Here is a 13,427-nt window from a genome sequence, read left to right on the forward strand (position 1 = left end):
GCAGAGGCTCCATCACCCTTAGACTTCGATAAGATAAGAGACCTTGACCGTACATCTAGGACCTACGGGGCCTAGATATACAGTACGGGCACAGAATTTCATAGATGCAATCAGGTGCAAAACCATGTAAGGCTTTATAAACAAACAGTAGTCGACAGTTCAATTCTATAGCTCACAGAGACGAGCCCGTGCTTTTTGGATCTGGTTAAAAGCCTGGCTGCGGCATTTTGGACTAGCTGGAGGCGAGAGAGAGGCCTGACCGATACCAGCGAACAGTGAGTTACAGTTGAGGCGGAAGGAAATGAAAGTGTGAATAACTCTCTGAAGGTCTGAGAAGGACAAGAACATACAGAGACACTGCGGAGCGCGTCATACTGCGAAAGCCACGTCCACTGTGGGGAAAAACAATATCGTTAACAAACCGGCAAAAGCGGCGATTGGGAGGAAATCTTTTCAGATATTTTCAGACAGCCTGACAAGTCTGAAACAGAGAGGGAAAAAAGAACTTAATTGGCCTCCATCAATGTCCTTTTTCATTACTCCAATAAAGCCAGATAAATTATCCCACACAGTGACCTGAAGTTAAATACTTTTTACATTTACCACAACTTCATTTAATCAGCAGGTAAGATAATAAATTGACCTTGAATAATTTCACTTCATATTTAAAAATCTGAAGTAGGCTACAGCTATGCTTTTCAGACTATAAGTTTGAGTGACGCTGACGTGACATTGGTTATTAAAATGTATAGTTGCTAAGTTAACTATCTTATGTTAGCTAACAAGTCAGTGAGATTTCTCATTACTTTTGCACCCTGGACTGACAGTCAATACAGAGCAAACTATCCTGAGACCCACACATGAACACAATGTGTTTTATAGAGAGGAACTGGCTCAGTAATGTTAGCTTAGCCGCAGCCTAATGTTAGAACAGCATGGTAGCTTTATACACATTTTAACATTCAGGTTATCTTACAAGAATATAACTAGATAATTACTGTAAGTTACTGACCAGTGACAAAATACTGGCCACATTATAAGTGTATTTACTCTCGGGGTCCCAAAGTTTCCCCCTCTTCTACCATGAGCCACTGTCAGCGCCTCTCTCCTTACGGTCTGGATCCACATTTTTCTTCTTAACGGCTCCCTTCTTTTTCCTCAGGAGCACAAAAAACTGTAATTTGTGGTTTTTAAGTTTGTTGGCTGTGAATCCCACCACACAACAGCTTTTAGGCATGTTTAATTTGGGCAATAATGACAATGATGTGCATTCAGTCACACAAAGTGAATGGAGAGCGGTGCAGTGATTTCCTCCATGATGGGCGTGGTCTATTTTATGCACTGTCTCTATAACATTGTTATATATGAGATATTGGTGTCTCTGCCACTTCAACGATGGATTTCTCCCTGTATGATGGTTGAATGTCGGTACAAAATGGCAGCTCTAGAAAGAAGCGATCGCTCTTTGATTCTGAGGGACTGACACCAAAACCTGACATTTAACTTTGATGTTTCAGTTGAAACATTTTCTGCCATCAAACTGTAGCTGTGCTGGAAATATCTCAATTTGACATCAGTTGACCAGTTATCCACGGGAGTAAGAAAATACATCAAAATGGACCCAGAAAGTCAAGAAACATCACCAATAGCTGTTTTTTTTAATAAATAGCTGTGATGTCTATTACTATTTTTAATTTGTTATTTTTATTTATTTATTTATTTTTTCTAAGCTGAACTTAGTAAAAAATGTCAACCTCTTTTGCACATCATATTTCTGCTATGTTATGTTTACCTTTTTAACTGATTGTATGTCTGCAGTTTTTTGTTGAAATTTAATAAAAATTTGGTAAAAAAAATAGATAAATAAATAAATAAATAGCTGTGATTTTACAAGTATGTAAGTATTTTACAAGAAATGCTGCACTGACGTCTTGTTTTAATGTGAAGGATCTTCAGTGCCTGCCTTCCATCCACCCAAATAAGGGGTTGTCCACCCTTAAAGGGACCCACAATTACCGATTACAAACAGGTATGCTTCTGTCCACTGATGGGTAGCCAAAAGAGCTCGAGTTTGTTGCTATGCAACCAAAGGAATTACAATGCTGCATGTTTTTGCTTTCTCTGCACGGGGGAGCTCTGTGGGAAAGTAACGCGTGTGTGTACCATGATGTGCACAAAGCTGCCGCTTGCCTATAGTAAAGATCAAAGTAAAGGCCCTTGACCCAGGAAAGAAAACGTCAGTAGTAGACCAGTAGAAATAGGGAGAAACGTAGAGAAGAGGTTTAGCGACGAGAGATACAGTATCAAGTACCGGCATTCACCAGAAAGATACATGACCATTGGAAACCCTTGGTTATTACCTGCCCTGCAGCCTGTGTATTTTATTCATGAGAGAAGAAACCACTCCTCTGTTCTGCAGAGCCCAGCTCAGCCTTTTGTCTGATTATTCATGGCGAGCACATTCGGTAACAGCAGAATATAATAAGGGGTTAAAAATATAATGACCAAAAGGATAAACTGATTATTAAATCCTACGTATCCTGCCATTTCGCATTATAGTGTTGTGGCTGAGCTGATACAGGTCACTGGAAATGTGATTATTTCCCATGACGAGATAAACGAGGAGACAGAGTGGCTCTCAGCAGCCAAATCAAACCATTGGGACGCGCTTAAGCCCATTTCCCTTTGTCCTACTTGGAAATAAAACTCTACACGACACTTTAGAGACTCCCTTCTCAACATAGGGTACCTTTTTATTAATTACACCCCAACCTCAAGTTTCTACCCACTGCTAAATAAGACCACCCTAATTTATCATTCCCGCTGTTTCTCGCACATCAAAATGAGGAGCGTTTTTAGATCCTTTGCTGCGAGTTAGCCGAGTGTCGCGGCGCTGAAAAAGAATATTAAGCCAAGAGGGGACGGAAGTGCACACCGGCTCCACAGAACAAAATGAAACAGATGAATGCGTGCAAACTCTACAAGTGGTGCAAATCACAGCAGTTACCTCTAGTATTCTCACTCTATTACAGCAGAAAGTGTATATAAACAACATAAACATATGCATGCGAGAATTTGTACCCATATGCACACACAGGCGCCTGCACACACATGCGATGCAAACATTTGCAGACACAACACAAACACCGCGTCCCTTGGTAATCAACTTAATCTCATCTCCAGGCGTCGGAATACTCACAGTTGTTTGTGTCGCGGGCCACAGCTATAATTCCCATGGGTTGATGGGGAATGTCTGCTCGCAGTATCTTGGTGTCTCCGCCTGTGTACTTGTTTGATCGCAGCACAGCCCTGCGGGCCCAGTCCGACCAGAAGATAAAGTCCCCGTAGATGGCGAGCCCGAAGAAGGTTCCTGGGCCGGATTTAACTATGACCTACAAATTACACAGCAGAGCATTGATGTTATAGGCAAGCTCTCCATCAGGCTGCAGGTGTCTGTTGCTATTGCTGTTGTATCCTATGCTATCTTGCACACGAAGCCACAGTTAAATCCTCTTAGAGACGACGCAGCTGTCGCACAGTAAATCCATACGTTTTGCGCAAATATTTGCACTTCCATCCGCGAGCGCAGCTCTGGAAGAAACAGCAACAGAATTCTGAGTGATGCCCCAGGAATAAATAGGGAGCGTGATCATGTTTCGAGTCATTAATCAACACATCACCCCCGCCGCCCACATGACTGCTTAACCCAGATGTTGGGGGAGTAAATGACAGTGTCATTGGCAGGGAGGCAGGAATCCATCAGATGCCTCCTTTAGGGACTCTTTGGGCTGGGGGGGGCATCAGGGCTTCCAGCAGCTCTGTACTCCCAGCCATTAGTGGGACAGGCTTGTAAGCAGCATCGCATTAGCCCTGTGCCATACTGGGATTAATAGGACAGGTGTTGATTAAAGGAGCCCAGCGTGTAGAGGCAACCACTGGCCATCAGGAGGAAGAGAGAGACAGAGAGAGAGACAGAGAGAGGGAAGGATAGAACACCAGATGGGGTATGATGGAACATATTGATAGGAAATTAGATTTGGGAGACATTACCTGGTTTACGGCCAGCAACAAATTACTTCCAGACCAAATATCATGTTGGCTACTCATGTTTTTGGTAAATGTGTTCTATTTACCATTACTATTCAACAATATTATTACATGGTACATCAATTGCCATGCCCCTCGTGACTGATTACTCTGACTGAGCTTCTGGTTGACACGGCAACACTAACACGCCCAGATTTCACACCATTGACATAAATCAAATGATGCTAACCAGGAGCGAGCCGTCCTCATGCAGCTCTCAATTAATATTCTCCCTCCTCTTCGTGAAAAAGGTCGTCTCTCCCCTGCTAAACGCGCCGACATCTTCCCTCAACACACACTCCGTCGCCCTCTCTGGAGCTCTGGCTCCGCTAATGACACGGCTCTCCACTCTCAAAATGGCACAGAGGAGTGGAGCCGCTGCCACAGCTCCATCTCCTCTCTGTCACCGGCCTCCCTGTCAGCGTGTAATGACATTGCCGCAGTGGCGAGGAGGAGCCGGGGCCCGCGAGGACACTCCACTGCCATACAATAAGGCTGGGTTCAGAACTGCTGCTCGTATCTGATGTTTATAGATGGTTGTTCATATCTATTCTAGGGTGTAACCAATGTCCGATTCCATTATGAACTGGCAGATTAACAATAACAGAAGACGTCACATCTGTTTTTGTACCGCCAACTTCTTTCCAACACATTTGCCTTTGAGTTTTGACTGAAATGAACCGTATCCCTGAATACCAAATTGTGCTTTCTTACCACTGTCACAGGCGCCAGAATTATGACAACTGTCTCAGGTGAATGACGCAAGGTTTATGTATCGTTATGGCAACGGAGACAAATTTCGATTTGAGCATTCAAATACAAGTCGCACGTAGGTCGCATGCCTTGGGATCCGATTTTGTACGACATATCCATGTGGTCCAGATTGGAATTGAAAAAAACATGTTTCTCCATGCAGCTTTTAGATGTTCACACTGATTAGAAAACATCACATCTGTGTCACATGTGAGGGAAAAATAAAATCTGAATTGTGACGCTCAATGGACCGGTTGTCCCATGAATCCCGTCACCCCAGGGTGCCTGAGTGCTGTGCAGTTGACAATCAGTTACCTCTGTTTAATTTACACATTTTAATTGGGACGGAGATGGAATCTACGCCCACAGGGGTCTCAACACAAAGCCTTCATTAGCGGGACTAGACTGCGGCAAGGGCAGGTGGGGACCCGAAGGGCGAGGACTTTTTGAGCCTTGTGACCCCGCTCGGCAAACGTATGGGTAACTAATTGAGACGGGGCGAGGTGCCGAGCCGCAGAGGTCATGTCAAGCGCAAATTGAAATCCATGGCAAAAAAAGGCCACGGCGTACCGCAATCCTTTACACGCCAAGGATACAGAAGGATACACACCCGGTTCGGATTTTCAGGATAAAATACATTATGCATGCAACCTCTCGTGGATAAAATGAGAAACCCCCTCACTGAGCTTCTTTACTTTAGCGGGGAAATGACTTCTATAATTAAGTAAACCATCGGCACTCTCGGTGATGAAATATGAGGAAGAATGCCGAGAGGTAGAGCCTACCCACTGCATGGAGGCTGAAGTCCCCGGGAGCTCAATGGGGATGGGAGATTATATGGCAGTCAGAAAATTGGTTCATTTCAGCTGAAAAGGGGCAGATCAATTTGACATTCTGCCCCAGAACGTGTGCCCTTGTGTCTCAGATGTTTGAGAATGGAACATGTCCATCATTGAGAGACGCGGTCCTTGAAATATTCAAAACACATTCTCGCTAAAAGACACTGGGCCTCGTTCCTTGTTCTTTGACTTTAACGTTGCTTCATTTGAACAGTAATTTCAGAGAGTACGATACAAAAAAGTACAACTTCAATTCATACTGCGTTCATACCTTGGATAATGCTAGAAATTATGATAGAATGATAATTAGTTTATATTACTAGTTTCAATAATTAGTTTGGGACTTTTTTTTTTTTTTTTTTTACAGCTCATTGTGTTTTGAAAGCAGTGGGCTTTGTGTTAATTTTCATTCTTTTTGTATTGCCAACACTTGCCATGCACTGTGAATACTAAAGATTGTTAAAAAAAAATGTCAGGAGGTTTACAATGCTACTGTCTGAAAGTGGGCAACCCCAACTATTTCCTTATACTTATATAAAGAATGAGAATGATTAGGGAAGACAGAGAGATACGGTCGGCCAAGATGGTTCCGGATGTACAGCTCCACAACACTGTCTAAACTAGGACCAGGTCTGTCATACTCACGTATCTGTTGGAGCCATCGTAGTCACATCTCTCAATCCTGCTCAGGCTTCCATCTGAGAAGTAGAGCTTCTCCGCTTTGTGGTCAATGGTCAGTCCGTTGGGGGTCAGGATGTCGGAGCTGATGATCACCCTCACGTTGTTGCCGGCCAAGGTGGATCTCATGATGCTGGGCCTCTGCTCATTCCAGTTGGTCCAAAACATCAGGCTGAAATGTGCGACGGAAAGCCGAAACAAACGATTAGGCACAACATCGCCTCAGTGCTAGAAGACCCAGAGTATTAAGATTAAAGCGGCATGTTACATCTACAGTCTCTTATCTGTAGTCCTTTCGTAGCAATTTGCTCCGTCATGACATGTAGATGTCACCACAGACTCCCCATCTCTCCGGAAAAGCGCCTCCGCTCCACTACAACTTCACACCCCCTCAGCAAGGAGTACAAAACAAATATGTGTAGTCTGAAATTGAATCAGGGAGCAGGAATGATGACTTTAAAAGAGCTGCAATAGTAACATGTCAGGCTCCTCTTTGCCAGGGAAAACTAACACTAATGGGTAGGGGAATTATTCATGGCTGCATTAAATTGCCAGAGGTCGATACAGCGGTGTCAGTCAGTTATCAACATGATCCCATAGCTGCCAAGACCTCCATGACCTGTCATCTGCTTCCCCCTTTCGCCCTGTATGAGCTCATCACTGATAAGGCGCAGCTGCTGTGCTTCTCAATTTCCATTTGATAAAACCGATTAGCATCACAGGTTGTTAGATACAGAGCGTTTATTCATATTTCCCTCTGTGAGGACTTCTAAGAATATGAAAAACACAGATAATAGCAGTGGAGTAAATAAATGAAAGATTTATATCTTGGGTTATATGGGTTTTGCAAGATCGATGGTGCGCATGTTTTGAGTCCACAGCCATGCAGATAAACCACAGACAAAAGAGGTGGATGTGTTTGCCAAATGTGTGACAGAAAAATACTTTTTCAGCCCTTGGATAAACTTCAACAAGGTGAGGTAATTGATTGTCCACTGATTCTCTCTCCATACCATAATGAAGACGTGGAAGTCTACTCTTGTGGGTTAATAAGGATCCTGGTCAGAAGCCACAGCCAGGGACTGCTAATTAATCACTACAGTTTGAATTCTAATTATCAGACAGTATTTCTGGAGTGGGATGGATATGGTGCCAAATTGCCAACCAAGGATATAGTCTGAGGTCACGAAATTAATTCAGTTACTGCAATAAGGGCAAGATACTCACTGCTTTAGCCAGTCTTTTCAGACTGCTCATTGCAGCATTATCATATTCATGAATATGCGATTGTTAAATCTTAATTAGATGTAACAGGAACATTGACGTGTTGCTGTGAAAAGAACAAAAAAACACCTCTGGCACTTTTCCCCATCTTCTTTTAAACTGGCAGACAAATGAAAGTGTCAAACCAATCAAGTGCTTGAAAGCTCTGAGGCTGCAATCGCCTTTTTTCGAGGTAGAGATCAGAATACTAACTCCTGAAGTGCAAAAACATCTAACGAAACTGAATCCAACCAAGCTCTGCAATTTGGGTTCTAGAAAGCATAATGCAATAAAGCTTTGGCATGTAATGGATCCTTCCTAAATCCAATTTCAGGCAGTGTGGCAAAGTATGAAGCTGCCTGACATCATCATATCTGTGGTACAAACAAACACTTCCATAGGTGCAAGATGACAAATATGATGTATACCAACAAAAGGACAATGAGGGATAAGGTCATTTGAATACTTTGCACAATGAATAAACGACAGAGGTCCAGACTCACTAAGATTGCGAGGGAAATTTGTACTTGTAATTTTTTTTGTGGCTCAGTTGAGCTGAGAGTTTTTTCATCAAAGAAATTTATGGCAGTCAAGTTTTGGCGCAACAGGCCCTCGAAAAGAGCACTGCACCAGCAAATAGCCCCCTTCATCATAAGTGCGAGCACAAACTGCGTGCTTCAGCTGTAAGGCTAATCCACCAAGGCTGGCACCCTTGCGCCCTGCAGCCCCTTTATATTTGAAGCGTTCCCTGATCTGACTTCAGATTCTGGGATGGAAAACCCTTTCCCTTGCCGGACTTGCTGGTGACGATGATAGTGATAATGATAATAATCATCAATGATAAAAACGATCCAATATGCGCTACAATAATTTGGAGGAGTTGGTGTTGCGAAGTGTTAGGGAATTGGGCGCAATCTCAATTTGCATGGTCAGGCTTACAAATAACTATTAATATAAATCTCATTATTCAATAATGAGATTTACATATAATTTGTATATGCATGACCAGGACAGGCACAAAGAGGCTTGATTTTTTTGATCAGCGTTATTTAGGCAGCTTTCCACTTATTGTGCATGGTTAATGAATAGCATGGCATTCTCTATATTCTCTACATTCTCTACATAGATCTTTCCTATGCAAACCTTTAGTGAATCTGGGCCAGAGAGAGAGAGAGAGATAGATAGATATATAGATATATAGATAGATAGATAGAAAGAGAGAGAGAGAGAGAGGGAGAGAGAGAGAGAGAGAGAGAGGGAGAGAGAGAGGGAGAGAGAGAGAGAGAGAGAGAGAGACGGTGGAGCCACTGACTTCTGGCACTCATCCAGGGACAGGACATGTGGGTGGTCGTCCTCCGACAGCGTGACCACGGCCTGCCGGCTGAAGGCACCGGCTCGCGTCTGGTCCACAGTCTGCCTGGTGATGGTGGAGGTGGTGGAGCTGGTCCAGTACAAGGTGTCCCAGGCCTGGTGGTATGCCAGGCCCTCCACTGAACCCACATCTAAGAGGACAGACAGGTAAAAGTGTTGCTCATCTTCCAGTAAAATACCCCAACTTAGACATACATAGACGCATGGCTCAAAGACAAATCAAGCCAGCTGGAGATGTAATCCCATTTAAAGCTGCACTAAGCAAGATTTTAATGTAAAATACACCAGTCCTATCAGTCTAAATGACAGTCGGGCTGCAACAGAGTAGAGTGTCCCATCTTGCCCAAATGAAGTTCTGGTGTTGTTTTTGAAACTTGAGAGTGAAATACAAAAGTGTCTCCTAAACAGCAGTGAGTGAGCGCTTTGTCCCACCACCTCCTCCCCCACCAGCCACTAAGAAGAAGAAATTTAGGTCAGAGGAGTGCAGTTTACCCATGTCACATTGCCACTTGGGGTCACCAAATTGCGAAGTTGCCTAGCGTGGCTTTGGGTGAAAATACTGACTTTGCTCATAGCAGTCGGCGGTGTGCAAGAGTGTCAGGATTGGGACTATGTTTCCTTGGTGATTGACAGGGAGGAAACTCTATGCCTCACTACCCTGGATGGACAGATATTTGTTGATGCACAAGTCGCACGGAAATTGAGTATGTTTTCATCAGGAACTACTTTGGATGTGCAATGCCATTGTAGCTTCCTTAGTTGGTGCAAGAATGTGACTGACAGGGAGGGAGCCTCCAGAGAGAGTGAGCACAGACAGATCAGCTGTACATATTTATGTGCAGTAATTTAGTTTTGATTTTTTTGCAATGGTTCAATAAATTACCCTATCTATCAAATATGACCTACACTGTTGGGATGGTGCTGTAGTGCTGAGGTGGGGAAACAAGGTTAGAACAACTAATTCAGCATTTTACATGGAAGGTATTCACCTTGGCGAAGCAGGTCATCTGCCTGTCAGTCATTTATGGATCTTCTTTTGTTCATTTTGGTTTAATGGATCACAAAACTGCAGCGTATATATTATTAACAAACAAGTATTTTTTTGTTTGTAGGTATGAGTCAATAGGAATCATACAAATTAGAAGAGTTTCCATCAAACAGGTGCCTTTGTTCGATTTGAATAATGCACTTTGCATTATGAGGGCGCAGCAGGGTCAGAAATGAAAACTACTGTCCCCTGTTGGCCACCGTAGGTGATTCATGGGAGCCTATGACCGGCGGACTGTTTCCAATGGGTTGTGGGTGAGAAAAATGGAGCAGTTTCTGATCAGAAAACCGAGAAAACAACAAAGCCTGAAGCAGTAAAAGTTGGCACCACATCACCAGCAGTAGACGTAAATGACAACCCCACACAAACCACTGAGTCAACACAAAATAAAAGAACCAATATCGGAAAAAACTCAACAGTGGAGAGGTGGAAGATGGACAGGTTGGAGACAGAGAGGGGAAAATGGCACCATCTTCTTCTGTAAGTCCTGCTGCCAGTTTCCAGTAGTGGAAAGAAGAGTGGGATGCATGGTATAATAATGTCTTAGTGGTACAAAGCAACTGTTCATTTGCTATTGGTATTGGAATGCAAATGCATTATTTCATAGTCTGATAAAATTGCCCTCAATAAGTTAATTTCTTAGCCTGCAGCAATCATAAACAATAGCCAAAAAATTCCATGTAGCCTTGGGAGACCCTAAGCTATCAGACTTGTTTTTTCGTGGTTGTCTTTATCACAGTTGTGCATCTTCTGCCCGGTCATGAGGCTCAGGTCATTTATAGCAACTAAGTTGAAATCAAGAACATGGAACAAATTTAATGTTATCTTTCAAAGGGGAATGGACTCATTCCGAGTTGAAGGAGTTTTGCCCTAGTGTTCACAGAACATCTGTCACCACCATTTGGCTGGGATCTTGGCTGTGATCTCATCATCTTCACTCTATTCTGCATCTGTAAGTCTATTGCGTACACCCTGTCGTCTGTGAATGCAGTCCCTAATTGGTCTTAATGGCGAACATGTGGCCAATGCAGGAGATATGGGCTGAATCTGGTCATCTAAAAAGCTATAAACCATACACTGGAATACTTAAGACACTACCTGAGTCAGCCGATTGCTAATTAATAGTTTGCAATAAAAGGCGTCTGACAGCTTGGAGTTGCCCAGAAATTGTTGGCGAAGCCGGGGAGTAATTAATGGGGGACGCGGAGTTTAATTAGGGAAATATGGATGATTAACATCTTCACCCTTCCTCAATGACGGGGCACAGACAGAAACTTTGTCGGGGGTGGAGAAGAGGAGAGTCTTGCTTTTTATCTACAGAGTTAGATGCTGCTTGAGGGTGGTGGCTGTTTCAAAGGGAGCGTGGCCTGGATCAGCTCACTTTGCAGGTGCTGCTCTCTGTTAATGCCAAATATGCTAATTGGAAACAAGGGAGGCGACGATATATGTTAACCTGGAAAACCCTATAAAATGCAGCACTGCTGTATATAGCAACAGACGGTTTTATTGCTCATCATTTATGAAGAAAAAAAAAATGTACTGTATTATGGGCTTGACATTTTGAAATGAACCCAAATGAGCTATTCTCACCACTTGGATTTCATAATTTGCAAGTGCAAACGTGTGAAGGACACTTAAAAACTCCAACAGATGTTCCCTAAGAATGCTTGTTGTTCATTCCTCGAGGATAATAATTCCTGATTGCGGCTAAGAGAAAGCTCACTCCGCGTTCGTTCGCCAACAGGAGGGAAATCTGGGGGAGTAGATCAGTAAGACCCTGCCGGTCCCCCAGTGTGAGGAGGGGGTGGGAAGATGCTGAGCTCTGCTCCCAGTGGAGACTTCAGAGGATGGCAGAGGATGCTAGCCGAGCAGAACAGAGGCTTTTGCTGTTCATCTGACTCCAGTCATGCTTATCAAGGTGGGATTGACTGAGCTTTAGTGAAGGAATAGAGAGGGACTGTTCCCGCTGTGCCATCTGTACCAATCAGTTAGTGAAATGCTTTCAAAAATAGGTATTAGACCATACTCTGTATTAATTTATTCATCTGGAGACAGGGAGATGATTCACACTCTCTCAGGTGTAAAACTTTCCAGCGAGCGCTCATGACTAATCTATTTTTGTCCATTTCCACATCTTGACAAAACTATTGCCTAAAATGGCCACTTTCTCAGACCTTGAATAGCTATTTCATACAGCTGGGTAATAATTCAATTGCGTTGTTTATCACCTTTCCATAGAATCATATTATGATGAAATAACAATATTGAGTTATTGTGATACACAATTCTATATTAATCTGCCACAGAATGAGATCTGCTACAAATATTATTTGAAAAGTATAGTTTTGTCATGCTTGAAATTACCAAACAGCTCAATGCAATTAACATCAATTTGATTATTTCACTTGTAATTACATGACCGATAGCACACAAATTACAGCGTAGCTGTTCACTTAATCTTTCAATAGAGAGTGGGTTGCAAAATCATTTTCTAAAAGGCTGAATTGCTCTATGAATAAGAACAATATTGTATTGACTCTACATGCAGCACGCCACCATCAGTATTCACAGAACAAATGTGAAGGTGTTGATGAGGCGGGGATAGGGGGTTGTGTGTAGGGGTGTGTAGAAATGTACTTGTGAGTATGTGTCTGTTTACCACCAGACCAGGGCATAAATATAAGTAGGGGGGAAGTGGGACGGGGGGACTTTAAGGCAAAACGTATCCAAGTTATCTTTTTTCTTTTCTGATTAAGTTACACAAAGTCGAATGGCAGCAAAAAAGTACAAATAGTCTAAATACATGGCAAAGGGACTGAATCTGAAGTATACTTACTTTCTGCTATAATCGATCTTCCTGTCCAGTCGTCATTTATCATCTGGATATTTCCAAAGTGAATGTCGCTGAAAAAGATGCGGTTGGTCCCCGCTGTCTTCTGACTGTAGTCAAAGGCCAGGGCTATGACGTTCTTGAAAAAGGCCGGCTTTTCGAAGGGCTGGATCGGCGAGTTGAGGTCGCTCTCGTCCGAGAGGTGGATGCTCTTCAGTATGGTCCTCTCGGAGTAGAGCAGGTAGCCCTCGTAGCGCTCGCAGGCGAAGCCGTCCTCCGCCAAGTGGCCGTGGGCGCAGGAGCAGGTCCGGCGGCCGCTGCCCAGGTGGAAGCACAGCTGCTGGCAGCCGCCGTTGCTCCTGGCGCAGGGGTTGGTGCCTGTGGCGCCAAGAATTCAAAACCCAAAGCATGCACAATTACTACTTCGCCTCGGGTCCTCATTCATGTTTACATTATATGTGATTATGCATTACAGACAAGAATCATAAGTACAAATGTGCATGCTATGACAGCCTTCTGCCATTGACGTAGGCCGTCATGCAACGAGGGTGATGATGTG

The 13,427-nt window shown here is 43.4% G+C and overlaps 1 protein-coding gene across 1 annotated transcript in view; it reads right to left on the reverse strand.

Moving 5' to 3' along the window:
* The window catches only part of LOC139648070 (low-density lipoprotein receptor-related protein 1B-like), a gene marked incomplete at both ends in the record, with an annotated part of 73,464 nt that overhangs the window by 42,607 nt on the left and 17,430 nt on the right, over positions 1-13,427 (reverse strand). Inside the window, 4 exons of the mRNA XM_071524129.1 lie at positions 3,200-3,392; positions 6,324-6,528; positions 8,932-9,121; positions 12,875-13,246. Of these exons, the coding sequence (XP_071380230.1) occupies positions 3,200-3,392; positions 6,324-6,528; positions 8,932-9,121; positions 12,875-13,246 (960 nt within the window). The remainder of the gene's footprint in view (positions 1-3,199; positions 3,393-6,323; positions 6,529-8,931; positions 9,122-12,874; positions 13,247-13,427) is intronic.

Source organism: Centroberyx affinis, unplaced genomic scaffold (assembly GCF_046629955.1).
Source record: "Centroberyx affinis isolate AG114_WGS23_722 - 3 ecotype Tasmania unplaced genomic scaffold, CSIRO-AGI_Caff_v1 ptg001152l_1, whole genome shotgun sequence".
Lineage (NCBI taxonomy): Eukaryota > Metazoa > Chordata > Actinopteri > Beryciformes > Berycidae > Centroberyx > Centroberyx affinis.